The following is a 12,915-nucleotide window of genomic DNA, read 5'->3' as shown; positions in this document are numbered from 1 at the left end:
CTTTCAATCATCAACACAAGAAATGTATATTAACAACAGAACCCGTAGCCCTAACATCTCAGGAGAAATGAGCACGTGAACAGTTTCCCTACCCACTTGATTAATTTGATATTGATGGAAAAATATGGTGTGAGGATTAAACGGGGAGCTAACTCCAACTGCACTGTTGGAGATGGCGAAATCTGTTGCCCTGACTTCTCTAGTTTGGGATGCAGACTGTGACAGGAGAGACGTTCCTACCTGGAAGTACCTTTGCCCACTTCACCACTTGGATCATCTGTTTGCCTGCTAAGCGGTTTAGAGTGGAGAGCAGGTTCTCGGCGGTGTCTGGTTTTGAGCTGTCATAGCCTGCATACACAATCTCAGGCTCGATGTTCTCAAGGATCATAACAGGGGAAGGTGTGAGTGCTCGTGAGATCGTGGAGAGCTGAGGGACCAGCGCTGTGTTGACTGAGGGCTCTTTTGCGGGAGGGATGTACGTCGTCCCTTCCTCGGGGCTCTGGGGAGGCGGGGGTGGGGGTTGCTGCTGCTGGGACTGTTCCTCATGAATACCTTTCAACTTGCCCAACTTCTTGGACTTTCGCGCTGTAAAAAATTATAAACGATAAGGGTAAATTAAGATTATGTTTGGGATACATCACACCAGGTAAGTTACAATAAAACACTGACTTAAACTGATGACTTTCTTTGAAAGATGTCCTGCCACACTAACAGAAATAGTCCCTTGTCAGTATTTTTCTAATACCAGGCACAGTCCTATTTCCTATCAATTAAGCAATTTAGCAATTTTATGAATAGGTACTATTAAGATTCTTATTCTATAAGGAAACAGACCAGAGGGTTAAGAATTCTAAGATCACATAGTTAACACATGATAGAGATGGGAGTTCAGAGGAAGGAGAATTATTTCGTATGCCAGTAAGTTACATATGCCTCAGTTCAATCTTACAGAAACCAGTTATTCCCGCTATTACCCACCAATGAGTTGCCAACAAGTGCCAGAATGGGTCTTACGATTCCAGTGCTGTCTCTGCTCCCTCTAATTAGCTCTCCCTGGTCCCTTTACTAGTTCTTCTTGGTGCCTCTCTACCACGTTTCCTGTTCTGGTCCATGTGCAATTGCTGGCTGCCGCACTTATTTCGTGTAAATGCTCCTGGGGCTACGTCCCCAGCTATACTGAGAAGCCCCGAAACACAAAGCCTGGGTGTCCCTCCTCGTTTACAGCCCTCTGGCCCCTGGGTAACTGCTGCACTTGGAGACAGGGATGTGCAGATTTCCACTGAAATAATGGGACAGCAATCAATCCCAAAGCAATGCAACAAAAGGGAATAAATTAAGTATCTAAATGATTTCAAATGAGAGAGCTAACTACTCTATCTACAGGAATTAATGCTACAAAAAAATCAGGTTTAAGTTACATCAATACACCCATATAAAATCTTCAAAAACCTGTCTCACTGACTATTTTTGATATAAACAATTCACATTATCATATAATCTAGAAATAAAAAAATATAATACTATAATGGGATACTACTTTAGATTTTTAGGAGAACATATTATGTACAAGTGACCTTGTGTTCTGATTTGCTGAGAACAGTCCTGGTTTATGCTGGTTTTCTCAGCGTGATTACCAGAAGCAGCCTGTTTACTCTAAGGAGTGCCAAATTTTGGACAATGAATATAATGTGGTCATTTTAATGAAAACCAAAGGGTCAGTATGAAGTTTAATAACAACTGTTTTTATTTCTCATTTCCTTCAAGGGCTCCTAAAACAGACAATGAGAAATGAAAGACCGGGGAGGTGGAAGGGAGACTAGAAGGCAGATGGGAGAACTGGGGGGTGGACGCAGCTGCATGGGGGTGGATGGGGAGATGGACAGATAACCAGGAAGATGGATGGAGGACTGAATGGATAAAAAGGAAAGTAGCTTAGAAATGCCAAACTAAACCTCGAGCTATGGTGATAACTTACTTGCAAACGCAAGGTTTCCAATTTTACTGAATACTTCATTTCAAAATTCTTGAAAGACCAGGTACCTTCTACTTAGTTCTAACATGTAAGGGACTTCTAGAATACACACTTAATGTAAACTAGAAATATGCCACACTAATTAACTTGATTATAAAAAACAACCATTCTTGATTACAACTGTGGCCATTAATACTGACCACATTCATTACAGAAACACGATTTAGGTATAAGACAAATCACTGGCCAACGACAGATCTATCTGTCTTATCTATCTGCTTAAAAGATATAATTCCTATCCTTGAGGAGTTTAAAATTAGCAGAACAATTTTAAAACAGTCATTTCAAATCATTTCTTTATAGACTGTCTCCTTCAATAAAAGATATGTGTCAGAAAAATCTGATTTTTCAGAATTGCTTCAATAAAAAGCAAAGGTATCATATTCACATATGCAAATGGGAAGCTGCAAACGAGCTCTGCCCAGGGGTGCTGAGCTTACAGTGGAGAACTCAGATGCTTCCGAGGAACGGATGAGTGAGAGACCACGAAGAAATCAGCCAAGTGCCTCACCAATAGCGCATAGTGACCATTTGGGGAATCAGACATCTCAAATGGCCTATGTCACACAAACTTTTCTCTAAGCCTCAACTGATTCACTGAAAAATGGAGATCATGGGGCTTCCCTCTCCCATCTCTCAGAGGGCTAACTTGGGAAAGAAAAATAAAACCATATTAGAAATTATTACTAGCATCTGAAATAATATATTTTTTACTTTTTCGATATAATATTTCAATGGTACTTCCATTCTTTCCAAAATTTTGCAAATATTCAAAATATTCCGGTTCATTAAAATGTCCTCATTCATTTTAAGACTACATCTGACGATAACCATAATTTGATTGACTAGGAATAGCCAAGGGTTATATTTTCAACTTTTATTAAAAGTGATATTTGCTTGCAAATTAATTATAAAACTCATATTTGTTTTAGGCCTTAAGTCTATTATGCTGTGTTTATTCTCCTGGCTGATTTAAGGTCAATGCCATGAAATATCAAAAAGAAGAGAGCTTAATGTTTTCTCTAGCACTTATCCACAAGACTATGTCCTGTAGCGTAAACTAGTGAGCAGATTATCAACATTCTGTTTGGTATTTCAGGTACATTTAACTTTACCCTGTGATTTTGTGAACATATGTGGGACACACTTGGAATCGAGTAATACTTTGTATTTATTTAAATAGCTCAGGGTAATATTTTCAGTGTGCAGATTTTGCAGTCATGTGTATTCGTCCAATATCTTTTCTAAAAGTACAGGGAGTTACATAATTAATTACACTTTTATTACTCAAAGTAGCCTTTCTAAAACACTTGAAAATTTTATGCTGCTCTTCTAATACATGCTGTATTCTAAAATGAAAGCTTCTAAAAGTTGTTAATAGTGTCTTATGTGTTCCTATAATGTCCTCTTGATGATGCTTATGGGTACTCAATAAATGTTGAATTATTTCAAACTCAAATTTTAATAAACGTGAATAAGTTATTATACTTTAGTAATGGAGTTACACTATGCGGTTTCCCTTCTAATCCTTTTCTCTTTGTCTAATTTGCATCATTTTTATACTTTAAGATTAGCACAAGCTTCAAGTCCAAGTGTATAATTAAGATGTTTGCTAATTACACAGGAAAATCTTTTGCCAAAGATCCTTAATAAGCATGTTTCCATTATCCAAAGCATCAGTGAACATAAATTTGGGGTCTTAACACTGCTTACCAACCACCTTACTAAATTACCATGGAGTTAATGGGTGTTGGGCTTGCATGCGTCCAGGTGGCCGGAGCCCTACTTCATTTCTTGAGTGCCAATGACAGCTGCGGGGGGTGGGGGGGTGTGCACGTGCACGGTGTGGGGGGAAGTGCAGTAACGGGACTGTGAACACGTCCCAGTCCCATTTAGGCCTAAAGGAGTTTCTCTTGTTCTACCTGGAAGTTACAGTAACTAGGATGTGCTTACAGGCGGCCCTTGGCTGCCAAGTCCTTAATTACTAACAGCATCTTGGCAGCCACTTTTTCCTGGCACTGCTGGGAGCCAGAACTCTATAGATTCTCCATGAATTGCTCCCCCAGGAGCTGTGCAATGGGGAGGCCCTGCTTCCCAGTCTGACCAATATGCAGAAGCCAGCAGGGAACATCTGGCTGGACCTTCTAAAAAGTGTGAAAAACTCCCAATGAGTTCCAAGGATTCACAAAGGCCTTAAACGTCGCATGACAAGACTTCCTTTTTGGTTTACTCTCTCTTCTGAAGCTGACAGGACCGGCAAGAAACCTTTTTGACAAACTTTTGGGGGAGTAGTATGATGGCCAGCTAGGATTTCTGTCATTCTTATATCTCACAGTAAAATGAGGCGATAAACAAGGTTCTCACAGTACTGTCATCGTGATCTTTCTCAAGTACCAATTACCCTAGAAATGGGTCATTAGCACGGCTTTGTTTTTTTTTTTTTCTTTCCTTATTCTTCTTCTCGAGTAGAATAAAAGACTGAGATGGGATTTTTTTCAATCATCACATTTCACTGGAAAAATTTAAAGTGAGAACTCTGTCATTTTAGAGAAGCTCCATGCTAGGTCTTGAAATTCTAGATCTTGGCAGGAAATATTAGAGAGGATATACTCAGCTTATGTGAAAACATGGATTTTCTGTTCACAGGCCAAATATAACTTCTGGATTGAACCCACAGGACAAGAACGGTACCCATCCCGTCATCCCTCCTTTAACAGACCGCTTCTCTTGTCACCCTCTCATTGGTCATGTTTTCCTACCCTCCTCATCCCCTTTATTTGCATGGCTGCTCTTTGCCTTTCTACTGCCAGAGAAGGCACACTCAGGAGCCGGGAGAACAACCAAATATCTCTGTGTGGTAAAAGCCAATGAGGGAATGTCATCTTTCTACAGGTTTAATTGGTTTTTGCAGCAAAACCTCTCTCATCGGTACTAACAGGAAAAAGAGCATCGAGTATTCACGAGGCTGGATGCTGGGGTGAGCGGCCAGCACCTTGATTTATGACTAAATGATTAGCTTCTCAATTGATAATAAACAAGCTGCATTTCAATTGTTTATAAATACTCCTTGAGTGGTTGAAGAACTTGAAAACAGCGTGTTTTATTAAAATTTTTCTCGAAACATCCTCATGTTAATGTACATAACTTAATAAATTAACAGGCATTGTTTATGTCAGCAACATAGAAAATATGCCATGGCAAACTCAAACCCAACTTGTGACCACTTTAAAAAACATTATACACACACACACACACACAAAATGGTAACCGTATGAGGTGACGGATATATAGTAGCTTGTGGCAATCATTACACAGGTATATCACAATACCAACTAGTACACATTAAATATAAATAATCTTTTATTTGTTAATCATAAACTCAATAAACCTGGGGAAAAAAGATATTCCAAATTAGTGGATCTCCACATATTAAATTTTAATGTGTGTACAAATATACCCACAGATATCTTTACATATATAATAGACATAATTTTGTTGCTGTCAGAAAACTTGTTTCTTCACTACTTAGCCAGTGACCACTATCTACCCACTACATAGAAGGTGTCTTGGTTCTGTAAGCAGTGTTGAATAACAAGATCCGAGCCTGGACAAGAGATCAGAATCTTGGGGAAGGAAGGTGGATCAATACATAAGAAAAAAAAAAAAAAAAGAAAGTATTTAGGCTTGTAAAGCAGACCATGATAAGTGTGGGATCCGTGGTACTGACAAGATACTTGGAGAATTGGATGATGGGAGGGAGAAGTTGTTTTATCTTTCTCAGGGAGGTCACATTTTCCTGTATCTCTCTGCTTTAATTCCCACCATGCTCTGGTTTGCTTCGGGTGTGATTCAGATTACACTGAAGACCCAAGTGCGCCAGGCCACCTCCTTCTATAAGGATTACCCAAAGTTAAGCCCCACTGACTCCTCTAAGAGGAGAGTCCCTCAGACCGGAAGGCAAATCTCATCAGAGAGACTTAAGCGAATCTGAGGCAGCCAGAATAGGGGGTCTACTAATTTTGCAGAGATAGTAACAAGGTTCTAGAAGATAATCCCCAATGACATATTCTGATACTTTCCCAGCTGGAGACAGGAGGTGGGAAAGGTGCAAAGCAAGCATCTGCCTACAAGGTACTTCTGGGGCTAGACAGATGATTAATATGATTGTTTTTATGACACTTATATTTTATTTTATATAATGTTTTCCTCTAATAGCAACATTTTTCCTCCTCCCTTTTTTCTTTCAATGCCAGTCAGACTCAGGAATGTGTGTACGATGAGGCCATGTATGGAGAAGGTTCCATTTGGGGCCAGAATTTTGAAGGTGACCCAGCAAGTCTTCCAGGTCTGGCCAGGCTGCGACTACCTTAAACTAATTTTATTAGTGGGGAAATAGCGATAGTGAAAAGCTGCCATTCACTGAGAATCTGTATGTTAAGTGCTAGGATGGCATTATTTCCAATATTTTCTTGTAAAAAGATCTCACTGAATCCGCAGAAGGACCTTGTGAGGTCAGTACTGCTTGTCATCACCACCACTCAGACGGGTACGGTGGTGTGCACAGGGTCACAAGGATGGCACTGACAGGACTGTGGCAGAGGAAGTAGGCGGTGAACTACTGTAGTGACAATGGAAAAACAGAAGACAGAAGCTCCATTACATGTGCAGGTGACATCAAATCAGGAGGTCAAAGCGGGGTGAAAAAGGGCCCGGCCCTCCAATGACTTTTACAAGTTCAGCAAGGTTACCATTAGGCTGCCTCTATTGAAGAGAGTAATCTTTTCAGCAGAAGGCATATTATGACCTGTACTGATTCACAAGATATATTCTCTCCTCATTCCCTGGGCAGAAGGGCCAACTTCGGTATACTCTGGGGCTGCTACTGCTGTAGCAGGTGTCCCAGGCTTTATGCATTCGCTCAGGTGAGGGCGCCTTCATTCTGATGGAAGAAGGTACCAAAAGATGCAGAATTCAGACTGGTCTGTGTAAAAAAAAAATAGTATATATTGGGGCAGAAGAACTCACTACTTCTGATCAAAGATAAAGGTCCTAAGATCCACTACGACTGAGAGTTGAGTTCTTTGGTCAAACAGATCTTTGAAATCAGATGAACATTCTTGAAAAAAAATACATATTATTTATCTGCTTTGTAAATTCACATTCTTTAGGAATAACTATGCTATGCTTAAGATCGATATATCTGTGGACGTAAAGCAAAACACGAACAAATAAGCACAAAAGGGAAAAAAAGGAGAGTAAAAACCTCCATCTAGCTTTATAATAAACTCAAAATAAGAAAAACAGTGCCACGCTGGCTGTGGCTGCCAAGCGAAAGGTCCCTCCCTCAGTTAAAAAGTTAATTCTTTAACAGCTGCAAGGGTTGCCTTTCTTGGCATATGTTTGAGCACAGAATTTATAACACGAAGCATGATCTCATTGGGTATGCAAGGTAAATAGTCTCATTAAGAATGTTTTATGAAGAAACATTACTGTTCTAACAAGGTCAAAGGGTGAACAAGGTATGAGAAAGAGGCAGAAGGCAGTGACCTGGAAACAGACTACAGTGCCCAGCTTAATTTACTGTGCCTTCCTGCGCCCTAGCATGATCTTCCATTGGCTCAGGCCAAAAAGAACTGGTCAGATGCTAGGACACATGCTGGGCAAAAAATCCACAGAAAGGGCCCCATGCGTACCTTCTCAAACCAGCAAGCTGGCTCAGTGGGATCTACCTTAAGTAGCAGTATACACACACAATACACACACACACATTTGCTTATTTATTTAGATTTATAAATATATAAACAAAAGCTTATCCAATAGATATATTAGGTTATTTACTCTTGATGAATGGCATTTTTCTTTACAACATTTTTGGCAAAAGATTCTATAAATAAGCTCTAAGAGAACACTTAAAATACAATGCTTTAACATTTGCCTGAACATCATTTTTAGGCATGTTTCGATTGTTTTGTTTTTCCCTCTTAGCATTTGTTCCTACTTTAGTGCTGTGGCTTCTTTCTCTTGGTCCCTTTCATTGTACCCAGTGACCTTACAACTCGCAAGTATTCCAGAATTCGAATGCAACGAGGCCTAAATTCAATTTCAGATTTTTTTTTGTGACTACTATTTGTGCACCTAAGAAAGAAAAGCTATGGAGTGGAATGCAAAAATATGCAGACTAGGAGGATAGTTTTATCTCCAATACCAGTTTTCTTCAAAAGATTTTATAGCTCAATATTCTTTCTGTAAAATAATTACTTAGAGCCAAATCATTATAGTTTTAATTATTTTTAAGGACTATTACTTAACAGCATATTTTTTATAAGGTCATCTCAATTTTAATCAAATTATAAGTAATGCTTTACATTCCTTACATGAAAACTAAACTGACGAGGTTTTAGTTGAGACTACTGATGTGGAGATTATAACTGGATGATTAAAAATTATTAAAACTTCTTAGCAAGAAAAAGAATTGGTGAACTAGATAATCAAACACAGAATAATAATCCCATGAATTCATATAAACATGTATTTTTAACAATTGGCATAACACAGAAAACACTCTGCATTTCTGAGTACGATCACTCTAGTATTTCAACATTAAAAAAATGCAAGACAAAGAAGCAAAGCAGAATTTTTTAAAAATCTTCATATTAGAAGCTAACGCTAATAGAAAAAAAGGATAAGTAAACACGTTAACAAGTTAACAGGATGACATCAAGTTGGGAGGGAAATTAAATAGCCCTGAGGAAACAGAAAACAAATGTCAATATTTGTAGCTTTCATGCATTTTAAATAAATATTACTCTACATTTTATTCCACTGACATTATCAGAATAAGTCTAAATTAAGAATTAATAGTAGCCAATGATGCATGTACTTGAAAAAAAATTATTTTTCTAGGCTGGGATCTCTTCAGGATACAGGCTGAATTGGTCTGGAAACTCCCAGATAAAGCTGAGCCAAACCAAATGGCCTTTTTTGAATAAGTGATTCTCTTGCATTTGCTTCTCGTGTTTTCATTCCAGCTTTTCTCTGCACACAGGGTTAGCGCTAGAACATTCTGAGGCACTCTGATGATGTCTGTGTTGGTAGGTCGCAGGTCACAGCTGAGGAGGAGCCTTCTTAGCTGCCTGGTGGTGAGCAGAGCCATGCCAGGGTGGGGGCGGACTCCCATGCCTGCCCTCTCCGCTCTGTTTAGAAGACGAACAGCTATTTTTTTCATCTGGTATTCTGCCACAGTGTAAATTCCAGAGCTTTGGTGGCTCTCTCAAAACCTAATTCAGCACAGCAGGCAGGACAAAAGCATCTTTAAAAGAATATACTTTCCATTTAAGTTTCAAAAGTAGTCTTCAAATTTATATCATTTAGCTACATGTAAAAAAAAAAAAAAAAAAAAGGTCCAAGAAAGAATTTCAGGAAGTTTTTGTTTGTTTGGTTTTTTTTAGGGCAAAAAAGGTGGTTTTATTAAAGCACAGGGACAGGACCCGTGGGCGGAAAAGACTCAAGAAAGTTCTTAATAAATATGATGCTAACCCATAAAAAGAAACTTTTTTAGGAGAAGTAAATGTTAAATTCCTTTTTATATTCCATGATTCCTTATAGTCTATTTTTCCTTCACATAGGAGATTGAACTATAGATTTAGATGAAAATAAGCCTACCCTTCTCCATCACAGCTGGAAGATGAGCTGCCCTGAGGAGGTCTTCTGGAGACTATTTAAGTAGTACAGGAAGGATAACTGGGCCATTCTGAAAGTTTTTCTTTCAGGCTACAATTCAGATTTATGTCACTGTAAGTAATTTTTAAAGTAATGTCACATTTACAATAAGGAGATTAAACAAAAACAGTTATGGTTTCTTCTCACAAACTGCCTGCCATTTTCCCATTAGTATTCTGCTCATATTCCAAAGATGGGTTTCCCTTCATTTAAAACACAGTCTGCTAGGCTGTTGTGATTTTTAACACCCTTCTATGTAGCTCTGAAGAATGGATGGTGCCTTTGATGATAAACTGCACTGATGGCTTTGCTGGTGCTCAAACGAGCCTCTTCTAGCATCATGGGGTGGCCCATGGCTGTCAATCCCAGAGCACAGGTCTTGGCTAGAAGTCAATTCTTCATTGCTGATTTGGGTTGGAGCCAATTTCGTGCTATGATTTTCAAATGGACAATATGTTTCTAAGGCACATACAATGTAAAACACCACTTTTAGTGCCCATAATAGTTTTTAACTTCCATAATTGAATGGGGGGGGGCACAAGCCTATAACATTCCCATTCAAGAATTTGTAAGCTGTCATAGGAATTTCTTCAGTCCTAGAGTTAAAATTCAAAATTCTTTCCTAGATTCAACTATTCTCCCTTTATAGGTATGATCATAGATAATAAAGATCATGAGACATGCTCAACATAAGAACATCGTCTATACTCATTTGTTTGAGTTCTATATTCTCATGCTTAGAACATATCAAAGCACACAGCAGGTATTAAATAAGTGCTTACTGAACAAAGAGGAAAAAGTGAAAATGAATGAATGCCTTGCTGATATTCTACAACCAGTCGCATTTCTTAATGTGATGACTACAGTCACCATTCTCTAACAAAGCTCTTGAGGAAAACAATATGTTGGGTTTCGTCCCAAAGCCCAGTGAGCTAGGCCAGTCTATACAGAAAACAGCTCTAGCCAAGGCTCAACCCAGCCTTAATTTGATCACAAAGGCAGGTCAGGTGTCTCCAAGAAGAAGAAAATCAAGTACAGTAGTGGAGGGCAGGCAGCCCTGCTGGCTCTAACCTTGAGAGAGTCTAATGAGAGATGATAAAGGGAAAAGCCAAAAGTTAAGTTTTTTACCTCTTTAACCTCGTAGAAGAAATATTCTATCTAGAGACAAAATCCAGGAAGGAGGTACTTAACATTCCTAATCTTTGGGCCCAATTAGTATCACTGAGTTAGACACACACAGCAGCATGGGTTCCTTTTTGTGGGCGTAATGATGGGAAATGACTCTGCCTTTAACCCTGACCCATCCTTGGGAAAGAGCGCAGGATGCAGGGAAAAGCTGTGGTCTTCTCCTGCCCCAAATGACTCACTAGTTCAACACTTGATATCCAAATTGTTGGCACTCTAACAGAATCATAGCCTTTTAGGACCAGAAGGTACATCACAAAACAGTCAGTTTAATCTCCTCGTCTTAAATCAGAGGAAATAAAGTTCCAGAAATTTGAATTTGTTGAGATTCCAGCTGGTTAAGGTGAAAGATACATTCAGCCTCATCATTTCAAGTTCAGTGGCCTATTAGCAGTGTTAGCAGCAATTTTTATAGAGGAGCGTCTCAGTAAAACATTTATCTGTATTTTATTATAGGATGTTGGAAGGCATTTGACGAAAATTATGAAGGAGAAGGTGAAGACCTTTCCTGGCTATCTGATAACTACTTTAATACCTGCTCATATCGCATGAACATGAAGCCCACCAAATAGAATTCTGGCTTTCTTAAAAATAGTTTCTTCAGGATTATCATGAGAAAGTGGTCAAAGTTGGATAAAAAGTTACTTATGACTCTTCGGAAATCCCTTTTACGATGATGGCACCGAAAGCTAAGAAGGAAGCCCCTACCCCTCCCAAACCCAAAGCCAAAACAAAGGTTTGGAAGGCCAAGAAAGCAGTGATGAAGGGCGTCCACAGTTTCCAAAAGAAGAAGATCCACACATCACCTACGTTCGGACGACCCAAGACTCTGCATTTCCGAAGGCAGCCCAAATACCCTCGAAAGAGTGCCCCCAGGAGAAATAAGCTTCATCACTATGCCATCATCAAGTTCCCCCGACTACCAAGGCAGACATGAAGAAAATAGAAGACAGCAACACGCTTGTGTTCATTGTGGATGTCAAGGCCAACAAGCAGCAGCTCAAACAGGCTGTGAAGAAGTTTTATGACATTGATGTGGCCAAGGTCAACTCCGTGATCAGGCCTGGTGGAGAGAAGAAGGCATATGTTCGACTGGCCCCTGACTATGATGCTTTGGATGTTGCCAACAAAATTGGGATCGTCTAAACGGAGCCCAGCTGGCCAAATCTAAATACAGTGTTTTTCATGATAAAAAAAAAAATTTTTTTTTTACTCATGACTCTAGGTGGCAAGCTGGTTAGTAGACTAAAACTGTTTGCATGATTCTAAGTTGTCTTATCTGCGTATAGGATATCTGTTTTGGTAATGACATCCCAGAGGATATGCCTTATTAGTGACCCAATAATTGCCACGTATCACTCTAATGATAAATTTCAAGCCACTGAATAACTTCTGTAGACCTTTCAAAGCCCTGTGATTTGCACTTAGCTGTTATGATGCAGAGAATGCCAGGCATGAGTTGAAGCCCCTGAAGGCAGGTATCTGCATAAACAGGCCGTTTTCCTAAGTGCCAGGCAGGATTTGGAGAAATGGGGTCTTATGTACCTACAACTGCCCTCACCTTTCTGTCTCCACAGAATAAGTATGTGGCATAAACTACCAACTCCAGGAAGTTAATTTTTTGTAACATTTCATATGCATCAGTTTGGTTAAGGAATCACTTACATGAATTATTTCTAATATTTTCAGCTGTTAGAGTCCATGCTTTTTTTTTTTTTTTTTTGGACTTGGTTTATACATTAAATATAAGTTTTCAATTTTTGTATTTTCAGGGAACTGCTCTCAACTAGGGAGAAGACATACGGTATATTACAAAAAAAGTAGGGAAAAGAGACCAGAAATTTTGGGAAGAAAGTCTATAAGCTAATAATATCCAGCTACTTGGGTTAACTTGTCCATGGATACATTTTAATTCCCAAAGTATAAATAATTATTAAAAGCTTTGTATATTTTAAGCGCTTAATAAAAGTAACAACATA

General features: G+C 39.0%; 1 protein-coding gene across 3 annotated transcripts in view; it reads right to left on the bottom strand.

Annotated features, from left to right (window-relative positions):
* NR3C2 (nuclear receptor subfamily 3 group C member 2) overlaps positions 1 to 12,915 on the bottom strand; it is a 344,105-nt gene that overhangs the window by 69,845 nt on the left and 261,345 nt on the right. For all 3 annotated transcript variants that reach the window (XM_059175756.1, XM_059175746.1, XM_059175764.1), the window contains exon 5: positions 241 to 585. In XM_059175756.1, coding sequence (XP_059031739.1) covers positions 241 to 585 — 345 coding nt within the window. The remainder of the gene's footprint in view (positions 1 to 240; positions 586 to 12,915) is intronic.

This window comes from Mustela lutreola, chromosome 1 (genome assembly GCF_030435805.1).
Source record: "Mustela lutreola isolate mMusLut2 chromosome 1, mMusLut2.pri, whole genome shotgun sequence".
In the NCBI taxonomy this organism is placed as follows: Eukaryota; Metazoa; Chordata; class Mammalia; order Carnivora; family Mustelidae; genus Mustela; species Mustela lutreola.
This window is presented reverse-complemented; position numbering and strand designations above follow the sequence as displayed.